The 26333-nt window shown below is 42.6% G+C and overlaps 1 protein-coding gene across 3 annotated transcripts; it reads right to left on the bottom strand.

Annotated features, from left to right (window-relative positions):
* Window positions 1-14767: 14767 nt before the first annotated feature.
* LOC120917514 lies at window positions 14768-23837 on the bottom strand. 3 transcript variants are annotated; one of them, XM_040328859.1, is made up of 7 exons: window positions 23741-23837; window positions 21488-21552; window positions 20284-20304; window positions 18358-18417; window positions 18049-18225; window positions 16144-16295; window positions 14768-15304 (listed from the first exon to the last, which is right to left on the bottom strand). In XM_040328859.1, exons 2-7 carry the CDS (start codon window positions 21525-21527, stop codon window positions 15104-15106), a joined length of 651 nt encoding a protein of 216 aa, XP_040184793.1. In that variant the 5' UTR covers window positions 21528-21552; window positions 23741-23837; the 3' UTR covers window positions 14768-15103. The 3 variants fall into 3 exon arrangements, with proteins under 3 accessions (XP_040184793.1, XP_040184795.1, XP_040184794.1); XM_040328861.1 differs by lacking the exon at window positions 23741-23837 and adding an exon at window positions 23644-23733; XM_040328860.1 differs by lacking the exon at window positions 23741-23837 and adding an exon at window positions 23620-23732.
* Window positions 23838-26333: the final 2496 nt, after the last annotated feature.

Raw genomic sequence — 26333 nt, 5'->3', positions numbered from 1 at the left:
TTAACCACTTAAACACCTAAACCTTTTTCTGACAGATGTTGTTTTCAAGTTAAAATCATTTTTTTTTTTGCTAGAAATCTACTAAGAACCCCCAAACATTATATATATATATACAGTTGTATTCAAGATTATTCAACCCCCACTGAAATAGATTTTTTTGGCCAGTTTGACATTGATTTTGATCATTCAGTCGTCCTGCTTACAATTAAATCAAAGAGGCACGTGTAGGTCAGACAAATATAACATAACATTTATTATGAAATAACCACACATGTCTTTTCTGTGCTCACATCATTCTCAGTTTTATTCAACCCCCAAGTGACATTCAATCTTAGTACTTAGTACAACATCCTTTTACAGTTATAACAGCTTTTAAACATGAAGCATAGCTTGACACAAGTGTCTTGCAGCGATCTACGGGTATCTTCGCCCATTCGTCATGGGCAAAAGCCTCCAGTTCAGTCACATTCTTAGGCTTGCGCACTGCAACTGCTTTCTTTAAGTCCCACCAGAGGTTCTCAATCGGATTTAAGTCTGGTGACTGCGATGGCCACTCCAAAACGTTCCAGCCTTTAATCTGCAACCATGCTCTAGTGGACTTGGAGGTATGCTTGGGATCATTGTCCTGTTGAAAGGTCCAACGTCTCCCAAGCCTCAGGTTTGTGACGGACTACATCACATTGTCATCCAATATCTCCTGGTACTGCAGAGAATTCATGGTACCTTGCACACGCTGAAGCTTCCCTGTACCTGCAGAAGCAAAACAGCCCCAAAGCATGATTGACCCCCCGCCATGCTTCACAGTAGGCAAGGTGTTCTTTTCATCATAGGCCTTGTTCTTCCTCCTCCAAAAATAGCATTGATCCATGGGCCCAAACAGTTCTAATTTTGTTTCATCAGTCCACAGAACACAATCCCAAAACTTCTGTGGTTTGTCCACATGACTTTTGGCATACTGCAGTCGACTCTTCTTATTGTTTGGAGACAGCAAGGGGGTGTGCCTGGGAGTTCTGGCATAGAGGCCTTCATTACGCAGTGTGCGCCGTATTGTCTGAGCAGAAACTTCAGTACCTACATCTGACAAATCTTTTCTCAGTTCCTCAGCAGTCACACGGGGACTTTTCTCCACTCTACGCTTCAGGTAGCGCACAGCAGTCAAAGTCAGTATCTTCTTTCTGCCACGACCAGGTAGCTTTTTAACAGTGCCCTTTGCCTTGAATTTGCGAATGATGCTTCCTATGGTGTCTCTTGGTATGTTTAACATCTTTGCAATCTTCTTATAGCCATTGCCCTTCCTGTGAAGAGTAATCACCTCTTCTCTTGTCTTCCTGGACCATTCTCTTGACTTCACTATGTTTGTAACCACACCAGTAAATGTCTAGAAGGAGCTAATATCACGGTCATTTTAAAGCTGCCTAATTGGTGCTTATTAGGCTTTATTGCTGCTCCCAGACATCCACAGGTGTTTTAAATACCTGATTGAAAACACTTCAATGAACCTCTGTTCTTCAGAGTGGTAGTCTTTAAGGGGTTGAATAATTGTGTAAATGAAGAATTCACAACATAAACATTTACTACTGTATTACAAAACCAATTAATGTCATTTTAGTTGCATATGGTTCTTTAAGAAGTCCTTGTAGGATTTCATTCTGAATACAATTACAAATGTACACTAAATTCCCTAAAACCCTTTACAGCATTGGGGGGTTGAATAATTTTGAACACAACTGTATATACTAACCAGTAAAGTTAGCCCAAATATTTTTTTTGTATAATTTGAAACAGTTTATGCTGCAAGAATCCTGAGAGAATCGTGATCTTTATTCTAAGCCAAAAAATTCTCATTTTGGCCAGAATCATGCAGCTCTAATCCAGAGTTAGGGAAAAATGAGTGGATCCCCCAGGCTAATTTGTTAGCCACCCCGCCTAACACCAGGGTGCTTCATCTTCCCCCTGTCAAGGGAAACTACGTCTCAGAATTTGCAACCAAAAAATAAATAAAAAATTCCCAATCCTGAGAGAGAATGTCCTGGCAAAAACTTGGCTGGGTAGGGTAACAAGGAAGGGTGAAAAATGGTAACAATACATGTGGTGTACCACATGAAATAAGTAACATAACATGTGTACAAAGGCAAGTGGCAGTTCACACAAGGGCAGATAAATAGAGGACAGTATTTACAGTTTTATGTGTGGCGTACCACATGGGATAAAATAGGGAACAATACAATAACTGTAACCTTATATCCTTACTATCTATCTACTATTTACACCTGTAAAGAAAGAAGGTTTAGCATTATAGTACAAGCTGAGGTAATTGTCTCTCCTTAGCCAAGGAAGACGCGATGGGGGCTGGAACACCTGAAAGAGAAGAAAATAGACAGCATGGAAACACATCCTATTCCTATAGTAATACAGTGCAATATGTACATAAGCAGGGCTGGCCTTTGGGGTGTGCGAGCTGTGCGGCCGCACAGGGCGCCATGGGCAACAGGGGCACCATGCGGTCATCACAGCTCGCAGAATGTGAGTCGCAGTCAGTTACTCACATGATCAACACAGGAGTCCGACTCCTACAAGTCACAGCAGCAGCCGCTGCCAGGTACCCCTGCCCTGGGACTGGGTAAAGAGCCACGCATTGGCTGCAGCACCTGAAAAAAAATGGCTGCTGCCGGCCCCGACAGGCGCACTGCGCATGCGCCGACGCTGCTCGGGAAAGCCTGAAAACGCTTGGCTATTCTCGGGCAGACAGCGCATGCGCAGTGGCGTCTAAGCGCCGGGCGGCACCATTATTAAATGCAAAGCCGCACCGTCCACCGAAAGGTAAGTCACACTAAGCCCCTGGCCCTGCACGCATCTACTTTTTCAGATAAAAAGAAAAAGTATTTACTTTTTATAGCCAGCCTACACACAGAAGGGGAGGAGGATATAAGGGACCTTATTGTGTATGTTTAGGTGACCAGGGGGCGAGGGGTGAAGATGGGGGGGGGGGGGCGCCACAGGATTAGCTCGCACAGGGCGCCTGAACACCTAAGGCCGCCCCTGTACATAAGTGATATATATCCAGGGCTCGAGTCCTGCGGGAACGCGTGGGAACGACGTCCCTGCACTATTTTTACAGCAGGAACGCGCGTTCCCTTTGCAGGACTAGCCGAGCCGCCCGAGCCGATCAGAGTCCAGCCTGTCCTGTATGAGGTATGCGACACCCTCCTCCTCTGTGGCGTTGCTAGCGAGGGGGGGGGGGGTTGTTGCACCCGGGTGACACCAAGGCAGAGGGGGGGGGGGCGTGAAGAGATGACAGTGCGTGCAGTGCAGGCTTAACTGTGCCCGATGGCAGATCAACATGGCATGCACATCCGTACACAGTAACAGATCACTGCCGAAGTCAAACCCTGCACAGAGCTGCAGCGAGGTGCCGAGTGCTGGAACGATCCCTGCACTCCTACATTCAGCAAAGTAGATTTCCATTCCACCGCACCCGACAGATTATTTCTAGTCCCCGCCTCTGACATGATGTCATTCAGAGGCTGGACAGGAAGAGAGAGAGAGGTACCGCGCGGGAACATGCATGTTGCTGGCATTGGGTAAGTGAGCAATGGCAGACTGAGAAAAATATATGTTGCAGTGACTCTTTTCCAGTGCACAGGACTTGTTAATGTTTAATTCAGCACAAGGAGTTAATGAATACTGATATAATGGGGTGATAAGCGCAGTAAAAGTGAGTCTGCTGTGAAATAAGGCAATGATCAGTGAACCAGACCAATCATGACCTGCATAAATCACAGTGACTGAATAAACCAAAAAACAAGAACTAACTAGCAGGTGGCCAGTGAAAAAATGCACACATAAGTAAATGACATTGCTGTGAAATAAACCAGTAAACAGTGAAAAAATGTCTCAAACATTAATACTGGTGCAAATAATGTGCAACCACAGCTAACAGCTATGGTAAAAGAACATAATTAATGCAAGTGAATAAAGTCCCAAATAAAATATTAAATGGCTGAAAATAAATGATGACGATCCTTCAGGAATCTTCCAATATAGTCTTGAATGAGGTGGGCTCACAGAGAGCTTACATTTCCAAAATAATAATTAAGCCTTGTTAACCTGGACATCCATGAGAGGTGCTGTTAAATCCACATCTAGGGTCTGGCTATGGATAGCGTCCTGTGTGATCCTCTGTGGTCAGCTTCAAAACCTCCTGGTGGACATCGATGGTACTCAGCTGACCACAGAGGATCACACAGGACGCTATCCATAGCCAGACCCTAGATGTGGATTTAACAGCACCTCTCATGGATGTCCAGGTTAACAAGGCTTAATTATTATTTTGGAAATGTAAGCTCTCTGTGAGCCCACCTCATTCAAGACTATATTGGAAGATTCCTGAAGGATCGTCATCATTTATTTTCAGCCATTTAATATTTTATTTGGGACTTTATTCACTTGCATTAATTATGTTCTTTTACCATAGCTGTTAGCTGTGGTTGCACATTATTTGCACCAGTATTAATGTTTGAGACAATTTTTCACTGTTTACTGGTTTATTTCACAGCAATGTCATTTACTTATGTGTGCATTTTTTCACTGGCCACCTGCTAGTTAGTTCTTGTTTTTTGGTTTATTCAGTCACTGTGATTTATGCAGGTCATGATTGGTCTGGTTCACTGATCATTGCCTTGTTTCACAGCAGACTCACTTTTACTGCGCTTATCACCCCATTATATCAACACTTTCAGTTATTCATATTCGCATATGTATACACTATTAGATTGAGCAGCAGTACATTATCTTTATATATTCACTCTTTTTATTCTAAGTTTATTGGGTAGGCGCGAGAGTTCCTCCCACACTTTAGTTAATGAATACTGCCATTGATCTCGAATGCAGTAGTGCCCAGTAGAAGTTAATTAAACCCCTTGTGCTGTATTAGTGGTCAGTGTCAGTGTTAATGAACCCATTCATGTTTCAATAAAAAGGGGTAACTAACACTGACCACTAATACAGCACAAGGGAGTTCATTAACACAGCCACTGGCCACTACTGCATTAGTGATCCATTGCAGTGTAAATTAACTCCTTGTGCTGCAGGGCTTTAAAAAAGCATTAATGCCACTGACCATCAATGCCAGGGCTATTATTGTAGTTACTGCACCAATGCTTTGAATCATTGTAGAAATGGACACCAATGTTGACAATTATTTTTGCAGAAACTGACACTGTACTGGCAGCTATTATTGCTGAAACGGGTACTGATCCGGATGGGGGGTAGTTATTTCCTGGGGAGTTCAATTTTTTTTCATATCATATTGTTAGTTAAATGTGCTAATTGCTTTATAGTTGTTAACGGCACTACTATTGGCATTATATGCAGTGTGATATGGGAAAAAATACAATGGGGGGGGGGGGGGTGACACCATTTCTTACCGCACCAGGTGACACCAACCCTAGTGACGCCCCACCCTTGGCTGTGTACAACCCCCTACCACCCCTGCCTGTGTCTAACCCCTCTACCACCCCTGCCTGTGTCTAACCCTCTACCACCCCTGCCTGTGTCTAACCCCCTCCCTACCACCCCTGCCTGTGTTTAACGCCCCTCAATACCACTCCTGGCTGTGTTTAACCCCCCACCCTACCACCCGTGGCTGTGTATAAACCCCCACCACCCCTGGCTGTGTCTGAACCCCACCATCACTGTTGCATGTAAATCTGACTTACTGATAAATTTAATTTGGGTTTTAATTGCAATGATATAAAATAATTAATGTGGGGGCCTTTTGGTGGGCAATATTTTTTTTTTTGGAGGGGGGGGGCAGCACTTCATTCCTGGGCCCAGGCAGCACAATGTCTTGGGCCGTTCCTGATATATATATATATATATATATATATCACAGTATATGTATTTTTGAGGTGGGGAATTTCGGGTGAGTTCCCACACTTTTTTTCCCAGGACTTGACCCCTGTATATATCAATCTACATATCTACTTTTAGCAATAACTATATTTAGAAAAACATATCTACAGTTGAAAATGAGCCCCACCACCTCAAGGGTGCCACCCTTTTCCATAGCAAACTTAGAAAAAAACGTTTACTTCTCAATCTACAGTGAAACATGAGTAAAGCTGAGATTATGACTCACTCTTTCATGCCACCTAGTGGTCAGTGTATCAAAGAACAGTCCTTATGTAACTTTCAGTCTAATAATGAGAGTTTCAAGGTGGGATCTTGCCCTTTTTGGCACAACACATTCTACCTAACTAAACACCCCATTGTCCTTGGAGCCCCAAAGTCCAACAGGCAGTTCACTAGAGGTGCGACAACTTGGTCAACAACTCTTGTTTCCCAGCAGCTTCCCTTCTTCAAAGGGACAACTCCGGGGACAGGTGCATGGCCATTTACAGGTAACACGTTTAGCTATGCCAACATGCAAGGGACCGTCATTTTTGAAGAACTGTTCATCTTCCTGGTCACAAAGTCCCCTTGCATTTGAAGTATTTCTCATGTCCTTAGCACAGCCGGAGACTGGGCCAAACTTTATTCACTGATAATGAACATACATGCTGAAATTCCACAATTTCAGATCAGCATGTTACTTTTCAGAGGGAGGCACACTGGCAATTTCAGGGCACAGGCCAGCATGACTCTTTTAGGGAACTCCCTGCAACTGCTGGGATTTAGAAGCACAGTCCAGCAGAACAGCACAACAGAAGTGTCTCCAACTCAACATTTTCTAAGGGTGGAGCAACTTCCAGCAAAGTCAACACACAGCCCCACTGAACTCAACATTGTAATCCACATTGGTTAGATTGAACTTGTTACAGTCTGAAGAGATCACCAGTAATACCTGGGGTCAGGCAATTACACAGCCTTTCCTTTTGAATCAAGAGTGGTAATATAGTGCTGTAGATCATTTTGGTTAGGCCATGGCGACCATAATCCCAGTTCTGTAGGATGTTTGACTACTTCTCCGCACACCGCTGTGATTACTCCTTCAATTCACCACAAAGAGGAAGGTGTAAGTAGCTCCGAATGGCAATATCAATCCATTGCATTCTCTTCCCCTGAATCTCCTTTTCCTAAATGCTCAGGCACACAAGTGGCACGTTAGACCCGATGCCCAGCAAGGGTATCAGGCCTACAGGTTAGTCTGACTGACATGAACGGCTTAGACTTAGCAGTCTTAGGAATTTGGACCCAGTTTGCACATCGCTTTTCCTCAAATGATTTTGTAAGGCAGTCAGGGCCGGCGCTAGCAATAGGCAGATCAGGCGGCTGCCTAGAGCGCCAGATTAGGGGGAGCGCCAAAATCCGGATCCCCAGCCACTCGGGAATCAGATTATTAAAATCCCACCAGGACCGGCGGTTGCGCCTGTGAATACAGACGGACCGCTCTATCCCCAGCCTGCAGTAGCGGCACGGCGGCGGCAGTGAGAACATGATCTGAGGGAAGAGAGCCGGGATGAGAAGAAGCCGGCCGGAAGTGCCGCATGATCGGTGGAGGGGGAGGATGAGATGGGAGCCCTGTGGCTGCATGTAGTGTAACTACGGCGGGCTTGCCGTGATATCCGCTCCCCCCTCCTCCTGGGCGCTCGGGGATCTGGTTTGGAAGGACAGGCAGGGGCAGCGCCACTCTCCTGGAGCCGGAGTAAAGTAATCACCGCGGCTGGCTCAGGTATAGTGGAAGCACAGGCAGCGCTCCGTGCTGTAGCCTGCGCCCAGTCAAAAAAAAAGCAAACACTGACTCTGCTTGGACTCTGTTTAGTTAATAGTGCATTGCACTGTGTACACAGGGGGGAACTGTTATGTGGGGGGCGGCTTAGGCAGACGTGCAGGGGGGTACTGATGTGTGTGGGGGGGCAGACATGCAGGGGGGGTACTGATGTGTGTGGGGGGGGGGGGGTACTGATATGTGTGGGGGGGCAGACATGCAGGGGGGTACTGATGTGTGTGGGGGGGGCAGACATGCAGGGGGGGTACTGATGTGTGTGGGGGGGCAGACATGCAAGGGGGGTACTGATATGTGTGGGGGGGCAGACATGCAAGGGGGGTACTGATATGTGTGGGGGGGCAGACATGCAGGGGGGTACTGATATGTGTGGGGGGCAGACATGCAAGGGGGGTACTGATATGTGTGGGGGGGCAGACATGCAAGGGGGGTACTGATATGTGTGGGGGGGCAGACATGCAGGGGGGGGTACTGATATGTGTGGGGGGGCAGACATGCAGGGGGGGGGTACTGATATGTGTGTGGGGGGGCAGACATGCAGGGGGGGTACTGATATGTGTGTGGGGGGGCAGACGTGCAGGGGGGTACTGAATGTGTGTGTGGGGCACAGGGACGGACGTGCAGGGGGGTACTGAATGTGTGTGTGGGGCACAGGGACGGACGTGCAGGGGGGTACTGAATGTGTGTGGGTCACAGGGACGGACGTGCAGGGGGGTACTGATATGTGTGTGGGGGGGCAGACATGCAGGGGGGTACTGAATGTGTGTGTGGGGGGGCAGACGTGCAGGGGGGTACTGAATGTGTGTGTTGGGGGGGGGGTGCAGGGGGGTACTGATATGTGTTTGGGGGGGGCAGACGTGCAGCGGGGTACTGATATGTGTGTGTGGGGGACGGACGTGCAGGGGGGTACTGATATGTGTGTGGGGGGGGGGGACAGATGTGTGTGTGTGTGTAGGAGGGACAGGCGTGCAGGGGGTACAAAGGGGAAACATATATGTGTGTAGGGGGGACAGGTGTGCAGGGGGAAACAGGTGTGTGTGTGTGGGAGGGGGGGACAGATGTGCAGGGAGGTACTGAATGTGTGTGTGGGGGGGGGTGTGTGCAGGGGGGTACTGATATGTGTTTGGGGGGGGCAGACGTGCAGCGGGGTACTGATATGTGTGTGTGGGGGACGGACGTGCAGGGGGGTACTGATATGTGTGTGGGGGGGGGGACAGATGTGTGTGTGTGTGTGTAGGAGGGACAGGCGTGCAGGGGGTACAAAGGGGAAACATATATGTGTGTAGGGGGGACAGGTGTGCAGGGGGAAACAGGTGTGTGTGTGTGGGAGGGGGGGACAGATGTGCAGGGAGGTACTGAATGTGTGTGTGGGGGTGTGTGCAGGGGGGTACTGATATGTGTTTGGGGGGGGCAGACGTGCAGGGGGGTACTGATATGTGTGTGTGGGGGACGGATGTGCAGGGGGGTACTGAATGTGTGTGTGGGGGGGGGCGTGCAGGGGGGTACTGATATGTGTTTGGGGGGGCAGACGTGCAGGGGGGTACTGAATGTGTGTGGGGGGGACAGAAGGACAGATGTGTGTGTGTGTGCGGGGGGGCCGATGTGCAGGGGGGTACAGAGGGGAACAGATGTGTGTGTGTGTGTGTGTGTGTAGGAGGGACAGGCGTGCAGGGGGTACAAAGGGGAAACAGATATGTGTGTAGGGGGGACAGGTGTGCAGGGGGGAGCAGGTGTGTGTGTGTGTGTGTGTAGGAGGGACAGGCGTGCAGGGGGTACAAAGGGGAAACAGATATGTGTGTAGGGGGGACAGGTGTGCAGGGGGGAGCAGGTGTGTGTGTGTGTGTGGGGGGGGACAGATGTGCAGGGAATACAGAGAGGGAACACATATGTGTGGGGGGGGGGGGAAGATGTGCAAGGGGGTTACAGAGGGGTAGCAGATGTGTGTGTGGGGGGGCAGATGTACAGGGGGAGGGGTGTGTGCAGAGGGGAACAGGCATGCAGAGTGATACAGTGATGGGGTGAGAAGGTCCAGAGGCACAGGTGCAAACCTGTGGACCACTGCTGAAGAAATAGGTGCCGCAAATTTTTTAGTGAGGGGCGGAGTCAATGTGTGTGTGTGAGAGGGGGGGGGGCGGCAAAATTAGGTTTCGCCTAGGGTGTCAAAAATCCTTGCACCAGCCCTGAAGGCAGTGTGGTATCACACCAGCAGACAGTTCAATTTTGACATTGGAGGCTTTAACAGGGAGGATTATATCCTCTTCCATATCACACGGTTGCTCCTTGTCACTATCAGTCCACTTTTCAGGCCAGGACAAACTTTCTTACCTTTGTCCCTTTTTAAAGGTTGACCTTCCATTGTAACCAACACCCAATATTAATATTTTCATCTTTCATCATTGCACTTTATGGATTTTAATATTATCTCCCATTTTTCCTTATTAATTTAATCTTCTCCTCTTACATACCGTACATATGACCAAAACAGGTATGCATACATATATTTGTGTGTGTATATATTTTATTTATATATATATATATATATATATATATATATATATATATATATATATATATATACACAAATTACCATTATTCCTTTCTTTGGTATAGTAAGTTTTATATACCAAATAAGATTATACAGAAAACGATTTTTACTATATTACTCTTAATATTGAGGTCTATGCACTAGTGTCACCAGATACAATGGCCCAGATTCACAGAGATCGGCGTATCTCTGTGCGGGCGTAACGTATCTCATTTACATTACGCCGCCGCAAGTTTTTCAGGCAAGTGCTTTATTCACAAAGCACTTGCGTGTAAAGTTGCGGCAGCGTAACGTAAATCACCCGGCGGAATTCAAATTCGGCGGGTAGGGAGCGTGTATCATTTAAATGATGCGCGTCCCCGCGCCGAACGAACTGCGCATGCGCCGTCCCTAAAATATCCCAGCGTGCATTGCTCTAAATGACGTCGCAAGGACGTCATTGGTTTTGACGTGGACGTAAATTACGTCCAGCACCATTCACGGACGACTTACGCAAACAACGTAATTTTATAAATTTTCGACGCGGGAACGACGGCCATACTTAACATTGACTGCGCCTCATAGACCCAGGGGCAACTTTACGCCGGGAAAAGCCTAACGTAAACATCGTAACTTTACTGCGTCGGCCGCGCGTACGTTCGGGAATTCGCGTATCTAGCTAATTTGCATACTCAAAGGGGAAATCGGCGGAAGCGCCATCTAGCGGGCAAAAAAAAAATTGCAGTTAAGATCCGACGGCGTAAGAGACTTACGCCTGTCGGATATACTGAATATCTATGCGTAACTGATTCTATGAATCAGTCGCATAGATACGACGGCGATAGGCAGAGATACGACGGCGTATCTGCAGATGCGCCGTCGTATCTCTTTTGTGAATCTGGCCCAATGTATTTTTAATGCATGTTTAACATGTTTCATGGAGTTTATGAATCTCCCCTTTTTCGACGTCATTTCCAGATGTATTTTTTCTGTAACTGTGTTTTAAGATTAATTGATCGATCTCTAATTTATTGAGTTTTTACCAATTTATTTTTATATACTATTCAGAAGGTATCACCAGCTCCCATAGTTATGCCCTTTCTTTCTTTCTTTCTCCCCCCCCCACCTTTCTTTTTATATGACAAATAATTGAAAATTATTCTGGCCATATAGGTTTGCATTATCAAAAAATGAAAGTGGAAAAAGTTCCTAATTTCGTCCAATAAATGGCAGACCTCCCTTAGTATTTATAAGGCAATCACTAACTTAAGCGCATGCTCCGAAACGTCATCGATTTTACTACTGCCCGTGACGTCATCACGCCCTACACTGCGCTCCAAGCCTCGCTCTCAGCATTCTGACCAACTGGATTTCCTGTTTAGACGAGAGGACTGAGATAGACAGTGACAGGAGGACCATCACAGCTTTTACTTATTGCGGATTGACGTCACACTATGGGCCAGTTATAGGACTTGTGCCGGATACACAGTATTTAAATGTAAGTGGATACATGTGCCTGTTATAATTAAAGATTACACTGACCTAATCTGGAGGCGCCTTCTCTCTCTTTTCCAAGGGATTCACAAGCAATGGACGCTACCAATTATGGACTCACACCATTACAGGTATGCCTGGGCAGACACAGAATAGTTATGTCGGAGTTGGACTGTGGTGCACTTTAAACTACAATGTTCCTGAAGAGTTTAGTAAAGTTTTAATAACTGTTCTTGAGCCTGGCCTGATTATTCAAAGGCGTGCATGATGGCATATGGCAAATCAGAATAACAGGCTTAAAAAGCACACACACGGATGAAATCAAGACCATTTCCAAAGGTTAACTCCGCAGAAGAGTTGGATCAGGAGAGCAGATGCCACGGGTAACCATAAACTGGTAGGAATGTATAACAGCCCGTCAATGGGTGTGGTACCTGTCTTGGGCGAGGGGGTTGGTTCTCTGACTCCCTCCCTAGTGGTCGGTTCCCCCAAAGTATCTGGGACCAAACCCCAGGCAAGTGGTTAAAAAAAAAAAAAAACATTTTTTACTTGATATCCATGCCAGTTAGTGTCCATTTCACTGTGTTTTAAGTAGGAAAATAAGCAAAATTTACACTATTGTTCCATTGTTTTACAGGTGCCAACAATAAATAACATGCCCAAATGTGATATTTCTGTGATCATCAGGAGCAGAAGAATTTTTTTGGATTGTTCTTTGGTGAAAGGTTTTCATAATGGCAATAAATACATATAAATATATATTTTTATATTTTCCTTTGATAATTAAAAATAGTACAAATCTATTACCATTTACCACCAATGGCCGAAATTGTCCTGAAAAAAACTCCATAGTACAATTCACCTGACTACACTAAGTAGTTATGATTAAATGTACCGTTTCCGTTTTAAACGGCTCTAAACACAAGCGCGGCCAATGCTGCATGTAAACCTCAGCAAAACGGATGTTTTAAACGTCGGTTACTATCTTTCACGTTAAATCGTTCAGGAGTGGTTGTAAAGGCATCCTGTGTTAATGAAGACTAAAGCCTCGTACACACGATCGGATTTTCTGCGGACAAAGCGTAGGACTTTTGTCCGAAGGGCGTTGGCCATGAACTTGTCTTGCATACAAACAGCAAAGAATTGTCGGCCAACAAACACGAAACCATGTGGTTTTTCAGCTCTTTAACGACACCGTTTGGGCAACTTCTGCTAATGTTGTGTTATGGTTAGCATTGCTTCGGAGAATGCGTGTTTATACTTTTGGAGTTTTGTCCGACGGTCTTCTGTACACACGATCGGAAAATCCAACAACACACATTTGTTGTTGGAAAATTTTAAAGCGTGCTAGCCAACATTTGTTGGCACAAGATCCTACAACAATTGTTCCGAGCATACTGTACAAACGGTCGGATTTTCCAACAGCCTGTCATCACACAATTAACGTTGAAAAATCCGATCGCCTTAAGTGTGATGGGAAATCTTTGGTTTGTTTGTGACTTGGCAAGCCACATCTGAGTCTGGGGTAGAAGTGGGGTAAACATGTGCTCCCCCACCACATGGCAATTAAACACGTGGGAGACATGCAGCCCAGCATGCAGCTCCCATTTCATTAAAACAAGTTATTACAATTTTTAAATTTGGAGGCTATTATTTTACCATTTTGCTTTGCAAAATACTAAACAATGAGTGCAATACAGCCCTGTGCTTGACATGAATGCATTTAACATAACAAATGATCTGTGATGCTCATCCCAAATTTAACACATTTCTAAAAGCTAAAAAGAATAATAACAGATTTGGATACAAATATTCATTACAATGTGACGGCTTTAAATTACTTTATTGTTCATTAACTTAAATTACTGATAACAGCAAGTTGAAAGTAATAAATATATGATTAACAACACAAAATGTGAATATATACATATAATCAAACAATCAGTAGGAATTTACCAGTTTGACTTTCCAATGCCCATTTAATTACATGAACTATAAGGTATGGAAGACTGTACTGTGCATCATTTTGCTCTGATATACAGTAAATGACCTATTCAGTGAGAACTGCAGAGAAACCGCTGTCCTATTATAAAATGTACACAGCGGCAGTGCCGATCCTGACCTCCCTGGGGCCCTAAGCAAAATGACATGTTGCTGAAACTGACATCTTACATTACAGTGAGAAGCGGGGGGTGCTGACTTCTTACCTCTTCTCCCATGCAGCCAGCGAGTTGAGAAGCGGGGTGAGGGGCCGAAAATTACTTCTCACCAGGCGGGGCCTCTAATAATTTGGGGGGCCCCATGCAGCTTTGGGGGGCCCTAAGTGGCTTGCTTAGTGAGCCTATAGGGTGGATCGGCCCTGATAGCGGTGACACATAACTGTTTACTGCAAATCTATAATACACAGGAAATTAAAGGGGAACCCTGGACAAACACAAATAAATAAATAATAAGAAGGCCATAAGCCTACCTGGGTCTGAATCAGGTTTTTGAATTCACTGATTGACACAAATCTATTCTGTGTGAATTGGGGGTAAAATAGACCAACCCAACAGCCATGCTGCAGATTAGCACCTAAACTGGAAACTGGAGGTGGTAGACATTTTATACTTCAGAAAGTACTTCTGAAACTTTAAAAAATAAATAGAAAAAATACTAAGTTAACGTAACCTACTAGTCTGCAAGTCCACTGAGGTTTCTTGTGTTGACTGAAGTTTTCCTTAGAGGTTAGTGATTAAAAAATAAATAAATAAAAAAACTCACTAAATTAACAAATGTCACCTACTGCATCTGCACACTGTGCTCGTTATTTTCTGTATCATACCTCCGTCTGACCTCCCGATATACCCAATGCTGAATAATGGCAATGGGCAATGTTGGGAAGATAATAACTTTCTTGTACCACTTAAGTAAATCCATTGTTTCTCATTTGTGACATTCTCATAAGCTTTGTCTTTTTATGATTGTAGTTTAAGTGAAGCCAAGAGATGGCGCAGTACCCTATGAAAAGTCTCCAACGCAAGTAAATTGTGATTTTTTTTTTTAATAACCATTCATGTTCATTTAACATCATTCTGAGAGTCTAATCACTGGTAAATTTTAGAGTACATAACAGGAAAGAGGCATCAGATGAACTAGTTAAAACATACACAAAAAAGTGTTTTCATAGTGTTTTAAATAAACATTAGTACAAAATGGCTGTACATATTTGACCAGTTTAGGTGTAATAATTCTGATGCTGGAAAATAATAAGATCCCATTATTAATGGCATCCTGCATAAATTGAGGTCTTAACAGTGACCATTGTGATAATTTAGATTTTATTTAAAAACAAAGTTGCTGTTGTTTCTTCTATGGTGTTAACATTGTTCTTGTGGAGCACAGCACTCCAAACAACTGCAGCACTTTGCACACAGGGAACAGTTCAGACAGCTGCTGCACTGGAAACACTTGAAGCACTTAAGGCAGCTGCAGCCCTCTAAGCACTGGCAGATGCTGCAGCATTGGGAGTCCTCTGAGCATGGGCAGCAACTAAAACACTGTAAAAGTTCACCAAAACACTGTAAAAAAAAAAAAAACATGAAAGAATGTTAGTCAAAGATTTAGGATTTCTGGCAGGGTTAACTGACTTTTCTTTGCCCTTACTAAAACAATTTAACTTTTTTTTTCAATTGTATATAAATTATAGAAGTTCATTGTTAAGGATTTACATATACTTTTTTTTTTTTGTGAGCTTATGAATCAATTCAAAAGCTCACAAAACGGTAAAGTACTGATCATATTTTAATGATAATATATATAGAATATCATTATTATTCAATTGTCCATCTGGTTTACATATCTTGTTTATTTATAACGAGGTCTAAAAACATATATGGATTCCCCTTACTTGTCACCATTTGCTGGTAACATTTGTTGGGTCTTTTTAAATCTGGCTGCCAATTCCTGTAGCTTGTGGGTGTTGGTGAATGTTTGTTTGTTTGTGAAAGTTAATAAGGGAAGTAAGAGCGGTAAAGATGTGGAATTCTCTTCCACAGGTGGTGTTTTTTGCGGGGAGCATCAGTAATTTAAAAAAACTATTAGATAAGCACCTGAACAACCACAACATACAGGGATATACAATGTAATACTAACATAAAATTACATACATAGGTTGAACTTGATGGACTTGTGTCTTTTTTCAACCTTGCCCACTATGTAACGCGAACACAAGGATACATTTAAGTGGCTGTCATTTATTTTTTAATGGGTGAGTAATTAAAAATTAGGGGGAAAATATTAGCTGGCAAATATATGGGTAAATGTTACATTTGACCCTTTATAACCAGCCCCCCCCCCCCCCCCCCCGGGTCACACTGGTTTCCTAAAAAAAATGTTTTAATATTAAATAGTCACTTACTGAATTTTTGCAGCAAAGGCAAGATAGCACAGCTCCAATGGCTGCAAATCCAATAAAGATCCACTGAATAATCAGGATGGAGAAAACAAACAAATACATGGGAATATTACAACCTGCGGTGGGTCGATAATTCCCGAACACCCACACACTGCCTATAAGAATGAGAAAATGTTAACAGTCCATTAAGTCATGCAATATAATATGTGAATGGATTGACATGAATCTAGAAAACATTACTTTGAAATATATTTATTTACAGTACATGTGAACATTCTGGGTATACCAACAGTAGTGCATTTTCTGTAAATAACTTGTTCCATATTTTAATATTTTAAGACATAAACAAATGTAAATGTTTCCTCTAGCATCTGTATATCAGGCATTCCGTCATATCTGTACAGAGCCCCCCCCCCCAGTACAAATGGCTTAAAAAAATCAAACCCAACCTTTGATGCTCCCAGGTGGTGCAGGTGACATTGTCTTACCTCCAAGGAGAGCTGGGTGCTCAGAATTGCTGGATTCTGTTTTGGTTTTATGTTTCTGAAACGGCATACTAGGACAATGTGTCCTATACCTAGGGTTTGAGTAATTCACACAAGTAAAGCCTTGTACACATAGTCCAATTGACATTCAACCGAGCGTCTGATTTTTGTCAAAAGGGCGTGTGCCAGGATCTTGTCTTGCATACTAACGTTACACAAATTGTTGTGCCTCAAACACGAACGTAGTGGCGTACTACAAGGAATTTCAGCTCTTGAGCGTCACCTTTTAGGCCCCTTCTGCTAATTTCGTGTTTGGTGAGCATTGATTCCGAGCATGCACGTTTGTACTTTTCACTTTTGTGTGACGGATTTGTGTACTGACCATCCGGAAATCTGACGTGGAGCTGTCGTTTGATGAAAATTGACTAGCCTGTCATCCAACATTTGTTGGCTGAAAATTGGAAAACAATTGTCAAAAAGAGCGTACTAACGGTAAGAATTTCGGACAACAGTCTGTCACCAGACAATCCCCTTCCGAAAATCAAACCGTGTGTACGAGGCTTAAGAAATAGCATGAATTAGTTAAGGCTACCTTCACATTGAGATGGATGTCCAGTACAGTGATGATCATGGAACCTCTTTTGGCTGGAGTTCTTCGGGAGTTTCATAAGTTAATATGACAAATGATTTGTGCTTGTGTGGGCATTGGAAATATAAATGTGTTATGCTATGTTTCATGATTTCATGTGGCATGTTAAACTGTAGAGTCAGGAATCAAGCCTCAAGCCTCGTACACATGCTCGGTTTTCTTGGCAAGAACCAGCAAGAAAACTGCTGGCAGAGCTTTCTTGCCGAGTAAACTGAGCGTGTGTACGAGGCTTACAGGTTTCTCGTCTGGAAATCTGGCCAGAATCTAAACGAGAAAAATAGAGATCCTGCTCTCTATTTTCTCGGCGAGATTCTTGTCGGCCTGTTTCCCGACGAGAAGCCCGAGAGTGTGTATACTGTCGCCGTGGAAACCCGCGCATGCTCGAAATGACTTTGACGCATGCGCGGTAGCTTCCACGGCATAGGTAGGGATGACGGCGACGGCATCGAATGTGACGAGTGCATGCTTGTCGTACGCGATGTCACCGTGTTCTTGCCTTTCAAGAGAACCGCGGTTCTTTTGAAAGGTCTGTGTGTACACTCGGTCGGCAAGAGATTCTTTCCAAGAATCTCGTCAGGAAAAACAACGTTTTTTTTCCTGATGAGATTCTTGCCCGTGTGTACGAGGTTGCCATAATTAACTAGCACTTTAATTATGATCATTGTCTTTTTTTTAGTTTGCCACATGGTTTTACTGAGATTTGAGGTGGTAGTCCTGTGTGTGTATACAAACATGACATTTACATTTTTTTAGAAACAATAAATATGTCCCTACCTGCAATAAACCAGGCAAACACAAAAAGACCAACAATAAGGGCGAAGATCTTTCCAAGAGTGGGGCAGAAGCATCTCAATAGTAATACAATCCAGTATGCGAAACTGAAGGCTCCCGCAACAATCATATAAATTGGGATAAATGGCTGCAATGGACAAGTATTTAAATTTATGGCACCTACAGGTGAAAAAAAGAACAAACATTTTTTCAGATTTATTACCAAAAATGCCATAATTCATAATGCAGAAAATATGTACATATAAATCAACAGATTAAAAGAGACAAATTCAGTTGTATTTTTGCTCTTACCTACTACAATGAATGCCACTCCTATTGCTGTCCATATTAAAAAGAATCCAATCTGCAGTACTAGAATTAAAAAAAAAAAGTTTTCAAATATTTTAAGCCCACAGAATCAAATGTACATCATTTTACAAGGAATGTAATTATACTGTATGTTTTATATATATATATATATATATATATATAAAAAAAATGTAAAACATTACATTTATTTTATTTGTATTTTTAACCATTTGAAACATGGAACATAATTATAAAACAATAACACAAGAAAATCTATGCTGTGAAATTGACAATTAGCCACTGCTAATCTAGTTGACTAATTCTAGTTTTCTGACTGATCCAATGGCTTTAATACCCAGTAACAAGTATATTTATGACATGCATATCAAGTTTTTTTTCCTTCCTGACTTAACTAACTGCATGCTTCTTTTGGGTATCTAGTATGACTTATGCCTTGTACACACAGTCAGACTTTTGACCATGCAAAAGTCCGCTGTGAGTCCGTCGGAAAGATAGAGAACAGGTTCTCTATCTAAGGTCTGTCGGACTTCCAACAAAAAAAGTCAGATGGAGACTACACACGGCCGGACTTTCCGAGGAAAGAGTAGTTGTAGCCATCAGCAAGATACAAGGGAGAACTGGTGTTGTGGTGGTGGCCTTGAATGTAGGTACTTCTCCACCCAGACATGAATCAGAGCAGGACCCATAGTCAGAAAACACATGGTGGGCATTAGCAGGGCCCACCTGTACCTTCTGTATTGAACCTACACTGTAAAGTGCTGCGTAAACTGTTGGCGCTATATAAATTGTCTATAATAATAATTTATTTTAGCTTACAGCACCCTGTTTAGACCTGTGCTTAAAGAGGGAGATTTTCCAGCACTGAATTCCTTTGCAGCTCTGGGATCTTATGTAACCAGATGCCAATTGCAAAGAAAGCTGATGCTGAAGGATGTAAATAAGGTATGTCATTTTTTGAAATCCCACCATGGCCACTAAAAACTGCAGCACCAAAACACACTTTGCATGGTACACTTTGTTTAGCTCAGAGAAATGTGTTGGTACCCTGAAAGGGCTGCTTGACTGTAGTCACCCTAAGGCCTCTTTCACACGGAGCGGATCCGTAATTGATCCAATCCGTGTGTGTCCGTCGGCTCATCGGGGATCCCCGCTGAGCTGTCGGCGGACAGGGCGGTCCCCGCACACAGTGCAGAGACCGCCCTGTCTCTCCTCCGCTCTCCCCTATAGGGAATCGGATGAATACAGACCGTGTGTCCGTATTCTTCCGTCCGCAAAAACGGATCTTTGCGGACGCGGATGGTTGCGGACGTTAGCGGATGCATCATCCGCTAACGTCTGCAATCCCATAGGGAACCATTACAAGTCCGTAAACGGACTTGTAATAAACGGACCGTTCGTCCGTACATCTGAAAGGGGACTTGGGCCTTTCAGAAGGTCATCAGTATTGGCAGGCCACGCCAGATATGTGTGTGACATACATGGGCATCTTGGGGGGAAAAATTAACCTTGATTGTTTTTTGTTTTTTTTTGCCTTGCATATTTTTGTCAATTGCCTGGAAGGATTATTTTCACATTAATGTAAATGACAGAAGGTGACCCAAACTTATTTTAAAGGAAATTATAATGGTCAACTTTAATTTTAATTATTTAAAAATGACAAGCTTATAAAAAAAAATATTTTATATGAATATTAATTATTTGGTACAATTTGTATTTTTGAAATAAACATTTATTTTAGTGGATCTGTGACAATCAGTTTGTAAAGCATGTTGGACTTTTAATAACAAAGCCCAGCCCTGCCTTTATGCTTGTTTACAACAACAGCTGTATATACAGCCTAATAAAGGTTCCATCACCTTTGCTAATAGAGAGAAAATGAGACTGAAAAATGATGCTATTCATACTTACACATTTTCCAATTACAGCAGCCTGCAATGTAAAAATAAAGCAATATTACAAGAGAACCCCCAATGACAGGTGCCAGCAACAGTTAAAAAGGTGTTACAGCAAAAGTATTTATAAAGGTCATAGGGTATATGAACATAGTCACGTTATCACAAATAGCTTGCTGTCATTTTTGCCAGTTGCCAGTTTATTTTTATATAAATATATAAAACAATAAAAAAACTAATGGAGCCACTACATTAAAAATGTAACAAAAAGTTGCTATCTATTACGTATTTGTTTGAGGTTTGCTACCACTTTAAGTGAAAAAAGTGCAATGCATGTGTCATAAAATACATACGAATATATTTGGTGTACCAAACATAATACACCTCTCAGAAATAAAAAATCGAATAATACCAAGTATGATACCAGATAGATAACCTGATCACATATATACATCAGTAGCTAATCCGATGAAAATTATCCGTTCTGACCTATTTCTGTTTAATTATTCCTGGCCATCATTATTTTGTCTGACCACACCTAAGGAGATATGGCCCATTTGCCCAATGTCAAGAGAGATGCTCATAGTAAGATAATGTCAGGAATGACAGGCTTGAAATTCCTGTTTGTACATGTCTGTTGTCCTCATTTAAAACACAGTTGCGGAACAACTCAATGCAGTAAACTGCATAGCTAGACACAGACAACAGGTAATTTCAGTGTTATTCAGACTAGGTTGAACAGTGATTTTCCAAAAAAATTACTTTGCTATGAAATTATAAATTTTTCCACAAAATTACCAAATTTTCATCAAATGTATCTCAAATTTTACTATTTTGGCTGCTTAGGTAAAATTTGCTTGCAAAAAATAAATAAAAAAACATGGCTTTGTTTTATAACAAAGCCATTGTTCACCAGGTCTGTCCTCACGTGATGGTCAATGGCTTATGTTTATTTTGTCAAACCATTACATTTTATCTTTATAAGGTTACTGAAGACCAAACTGGCTACTGACTGAATTCCTTGAGGCTACTGTACCTTTTTCCATACTCTTCACACTTGTATATATTATATATCTACATTTTAGATTGAATAGCAAAAAAAAAAAAAAAAACAACCTTTCATGAAAAATTAAATGGCAAAAAAAAAAAAAACCCAATTACAACCAAAAAATCAGAGTTTCTAGTTCTACTTCCAGGTCCTGATAGAACAAAGTACTTACTGCTGCTTAGTTTACTTTGCGAAACACCGTCTCCTGCCATGATGCCTGCTGCTTTTTTCTTTTTCCTAAGGGAAAATATATATAATATTAGTTTTACAATTGTTCAAAACCAATAACCTGTAATGTTTAATTTATTTTTTCTTCTTACTACAAGGGATTACTGTCAGAATCATATACACAGTAATTCAGTATTGTCATTTTTCATTTCCTAGAAGGGCTCAACCAAAGACAAAGGCTTTCCAAGCTCCATCTCATAGGTAAATCTAATTATGTATTTTCCTTATAAAATGTTTTTTACACAAGCTGCGCATAACTCTGTCTACGTTCTCTTGGGGGATTTACCTTTTACTTCCTGTCCCAGAGGCAATTCAGGAAGTGAAAGGATATCTCTTCAAAAGCAAGGGGATAAGGAAAGTTGTCCCCAGAACAGAAAGATAGAAGAGGGATTCCCCCCTCACCTCCTGTGTTTGTGACATTTTGGCTTTCCTATCATTTTCTGTACTAGAGATAATGATCAGCAAGGCCAGTTGAGACACAGACAGAAATAAAATCCACACAGAGGTTTTTTTTTTATTTGATGTTATATATATACATATATACATATATACATACATATATATATATATATATATATATATATATATATATATATATATATATATATATATATATATATATATAAACACACACACACACACACAGCATTCCAAGAGCATAGCTTACTATTGCTGCAGGTATCTGACATATCACTTGCATTTTTATACATTTCTTAAAGTGGAGTTCCAGCCTTTTTATGTTTATGAAAAGTCAGCAACTACAAAAAGTGTAGCTGCTGACTTTTAATAAACAGACACTTACCTGCTCCACAGTCCAGTGATGCGCCCCCCCCGGAGCGAGAAGAGAAGTCGCCGAGGCGTTCCCTGGGCGGAAGGAGGACAGGAAGTCCCACTCCTACCGAAGCCCCCACTCCTTAAAGCAGTACTTAAAGCGGAAGTTCCACTTTTGGGTGGAACTCCGCTTTAAGGTTAGCATATTATTCTGTGTATTACTGTTTATTACTTGTTCATATAACCAGTTTTAGGCTTTAGGTTTACAGTATGCTATATTAAACAGAAACAGTCTCATGTATCCATTAAGTTTCAGTGATTAATGGTTTAGGAGAAGCTGTTCCAGTTCTCAATAAGATTTTAATACAGAAGATCAGAAGGGGTAAGAGACCCTGGGCCATTTCTTGTTCAAGTGACGTCATCTCAGGACGCTTTCCATGCTGGTTTCTGCTTCCTGGTGGCCACAGGACACACAGAGGATTCAACATCCCTGCAAAACCCAGAGAATGGCACGGAACCCACGCGGATGCTGAGGCATGGCACCCCCTGCTCCCCTTCCCTGGATTTAATGAGCATGTTCCATTGTTTTTATCCTGTAAGTGATTTTTATCCTTGCACATTAAAAGAGTGTTTTAACTACTGCACTTAGGTGGCACTTCCCTTCCCCCTTTTTGTCTTGACCCAGAGCTGGCTATACTATTAGGATAGCTGCCGTCTTCCATGTTCCATATATAAAGGTATATACATGTGTATACATTCCTTATGTGCTAAACGGACTTCATATGGACTATTTGATTATTTAACTCTTGATTTTAACTGGTTCTGATTCAGTTCTTACTTTGCACCAGGATATTCTGCAATCTAATACAGAAGACCAGAGGTGTCTTATGGAGGTAAAGAGAAGTAAATAAATCGTCTTGTTAAAAAAAAAAATATTCTTATCCTAAATTTCTGAAAATGTATCGCAGAACTGTTACAGAGGCTCCTAACCTCACTTTTAGTTAACAAACACCTAATATAGCACTTCACATTAAAACTGAACAAGCTGTGATGCAAATATAATGTACATTATAATCTAAGTACTAAGAAAAATTGTTTTACAGTGATGTGCTAAAAACACAAGAAATTGCTGCCACTTTTTACTTAAAAAAACACACATATTTAAAAATATGGCTAAAATAAAACTAGAAAGAGGATGTCGATGTCCCAATGTCAAAATTAAAACAAAAAACATTGCCACCTATAATAAACTAGTGTACAGCCACAAACTAAGCCAATGCCACCTAGAGAACTAATATACTTTACCCAGATTAAAATCCAGAAGCTCACCACCAAAACGTAGACGATGAAACCCACAGCAGTTTCCAAGTAACTGTACAAAACTACCTTAAGCTGTCCTTGTTGAACACTTATAACAATGCAGTACCTTGATGATGATCTTCAGGCTAACTCCAAGTGCCAAGAGTTGGAAATGATTACAGTTTTGAAAGGAGTTCTATTTATATAAATCCGTCAATTATCACTCCTCTTATTTACAATGGTGTGTTCATTCTTCTGGTATGCCAACAATCAGCAATTAATTCATTCACACAATTCCTGGTCACCTCATTTTTGTCTAAGTGATCGAATGAATTCCATATGCCAGCTACAACAAATCCTGATGTAAAGAGTCACCTTTAATACCTAACAAGCACATGGACGAGAACAGATTTCTAACATGTCAGTGTCCGTGGGACATGTGACATGTAGATTTAGAAGAGATTGACAAGAATTCAATTCTAAGAATGATTTATTCATCATTATTACTGCCCTATACAACCTGTAAAAGACCAGACAAAACTACAGCCAGAGCAAACAGGAATGCTTCACCTTGATCTAATGCCGCGTACACACGACCGTTTTTCGGGTTCTAAAAAATCAAGTTTTTAAGGGTCTAGAAAAAACTATGGGGTAGATTCAGGTAGGGGCGCGCACTGCTACGGCGGCGCAGCATACCGTTTTTACGCTACGCCTCCGTAAATTACTTGTGCTACGCTTCATTCACGAAGCATTTGCTCCGTAATTTGCGGCAGCGTTTCGTAAAAGGGGCCGGCGTAAGCGCGCGTAATTTAAATGATCCCGTAGGGGGCGTGGATCATTTAAATAAGGCGCGTTCCCGCGCCGAACGTACTGCGCATGCTCCGTCGGGAAAATTTCCCAACGTGCATTGCGGTAAATGACGTTGCAAGGACGTCATTTGCTTCGACGTGAACGTAAATGGCGTCCAGCGCCATTCACGATCCACTTACGCAAACAACGTAAATTTCGAAAATCGCGACGCGGGAACGACGTCTATACTTACCATTGGCTGCGCCTCCTAATAGCAGGAGCAGCCTTATGACGAAAGCGACGAACGCAAACGGCGTAAAACACGACCGACGAACGCGAAAACCGTCGTGGATGGCCGTAAATGCTCATTAGCATACCCGACGCAGGAAAACGACGCGAACTCCGCCCAGCGGCGGCCGAAGTATTGCATCCTAAGATCTGACGGTGTAAGTCAATTACACCTGTCGGATCTTAGGGCTATCTATGCGGAATTGATTCTATGAATCAGCCGCATAGATACGACAATACGCCGTCGTATCTCTTCTGTGAATCTGGCCCTATGTTTTTTTCAACCCGATCATTAAAACGGCCTTGCCTACACACGATCGTGAAAAAAAAATGCTCTACCAAAGCGTGGTGACGTACACCACGTACAACTGCACTATAAAGGGGAAGTTCCATGTGGATGGCGCCACCCTTTGGGCTGCTTTAGCTGATTTCGTGTTAGTAAAAGACGATTCGCGCTTTTCTGTCTGTTACTGCGTGATGAATGTGCTTACTCCATTATGAACGGTAGTTTTACCAGAACGAGCGCTCCCGTCTCATAACTTGCTTCTGAGAATGCGCGTTTTTTTCACGTCGTTAAAGTCCACACACGACCATTTTTACAACCTTAAAAACGACGACGTTAAAAACGTTGTGAAAAAATTGAAATTTTTAATGCCCATTTTTTAGATCGTGAAAAATGCTCTGGAACCCACACACGATCATTTTTAATGACATAAAAAAAACGTCATTTTTTAGAACCCGAAAAACGGCATAAGGGTCATGGACAGCAATTAAAAAAAACTGTCAGAAGTTCTAGCTCTACGCTTCCCATCATTCTTTATGGCGAAATCATAGAGAATTGTCTCCAATGGAGCCCCAGATAGTGTAGTGACTCGTAAGAATTTTTTCGCCATAAATCAACTTCCGTCAAAAATATCAAAATAAAAATGAATAGCTTATAAAATAACTAAACCAGCTTTTGTTGAAATATTCACCTTAAAGAGGAAGTAAACCCTCTAAAGCCTTTCTTTAAAAACAAACCCATGCAAGAGAAAGGCATAATGAGCTAGTATGCACCTGAGATCGAAGCCCCCGAAGCGACTCTCGTTCCTCACCTCCGCCGCTGCCATTGATACCCGAGTTACTTCCGGGTATTGTGGCTCCGGCACTGTGATTGGCGAGAGCCACGATGACGTCACCCCCACGCATGTGCGCGGGAGCCATCAGTGACGTCACGATTGCCCTCGCTAACAAAACACGCTCAGTGCACCTGTGCCGTTTTCTACGGCGCGCATGTGCCGTAGACATCAGTGCAGCCTTTTCTGCAAATATTTCCTAAACCGTGTAGGTTTAGGAGATACTTGTTGCACCTACAGGTAAGCCCTAATCTAGGCTTACCTGTAGGTTAAAGTGGTCTGTATGGGTTTACAACCACTTTAAATCTAGAGATTTCTCCCACAGTCCTTTTTTCTGCCACTAGATCTCCTCAGTCTCGTGGCCAGCATTATTAAACCCACTTCCTCTAAACCCTGACAGTCCTGGACCCGTCCCCAGCATGCCTCTGTTTTGCCGTGAAGTCTGCAGTAAACAAATTACCTTTTATACCATAGTTTAACTACTTGCAGACCGCCCGCAAGAAATGTACAGTGAATGGGTGGAACGTA

This window comes from Rana temporaria, chromosome 11, assembly GCF_905171775.1.
Source record: "Rana temporaria chromosome 11, aRanTem1.1, whole genome shotgun sequence".
In the NCBI taxonomy this organism is placed as follows: Eukaryota; Metazoa; Chordata; class Amphibia; order Anura; family Ranidae; genus Rana; species Rana temporaria.
The sequence above is the reverse complement of the archived record's forward strand: the minus strand, read 5'-3'. Positions and strand labels throughout refer to the sequence as shown.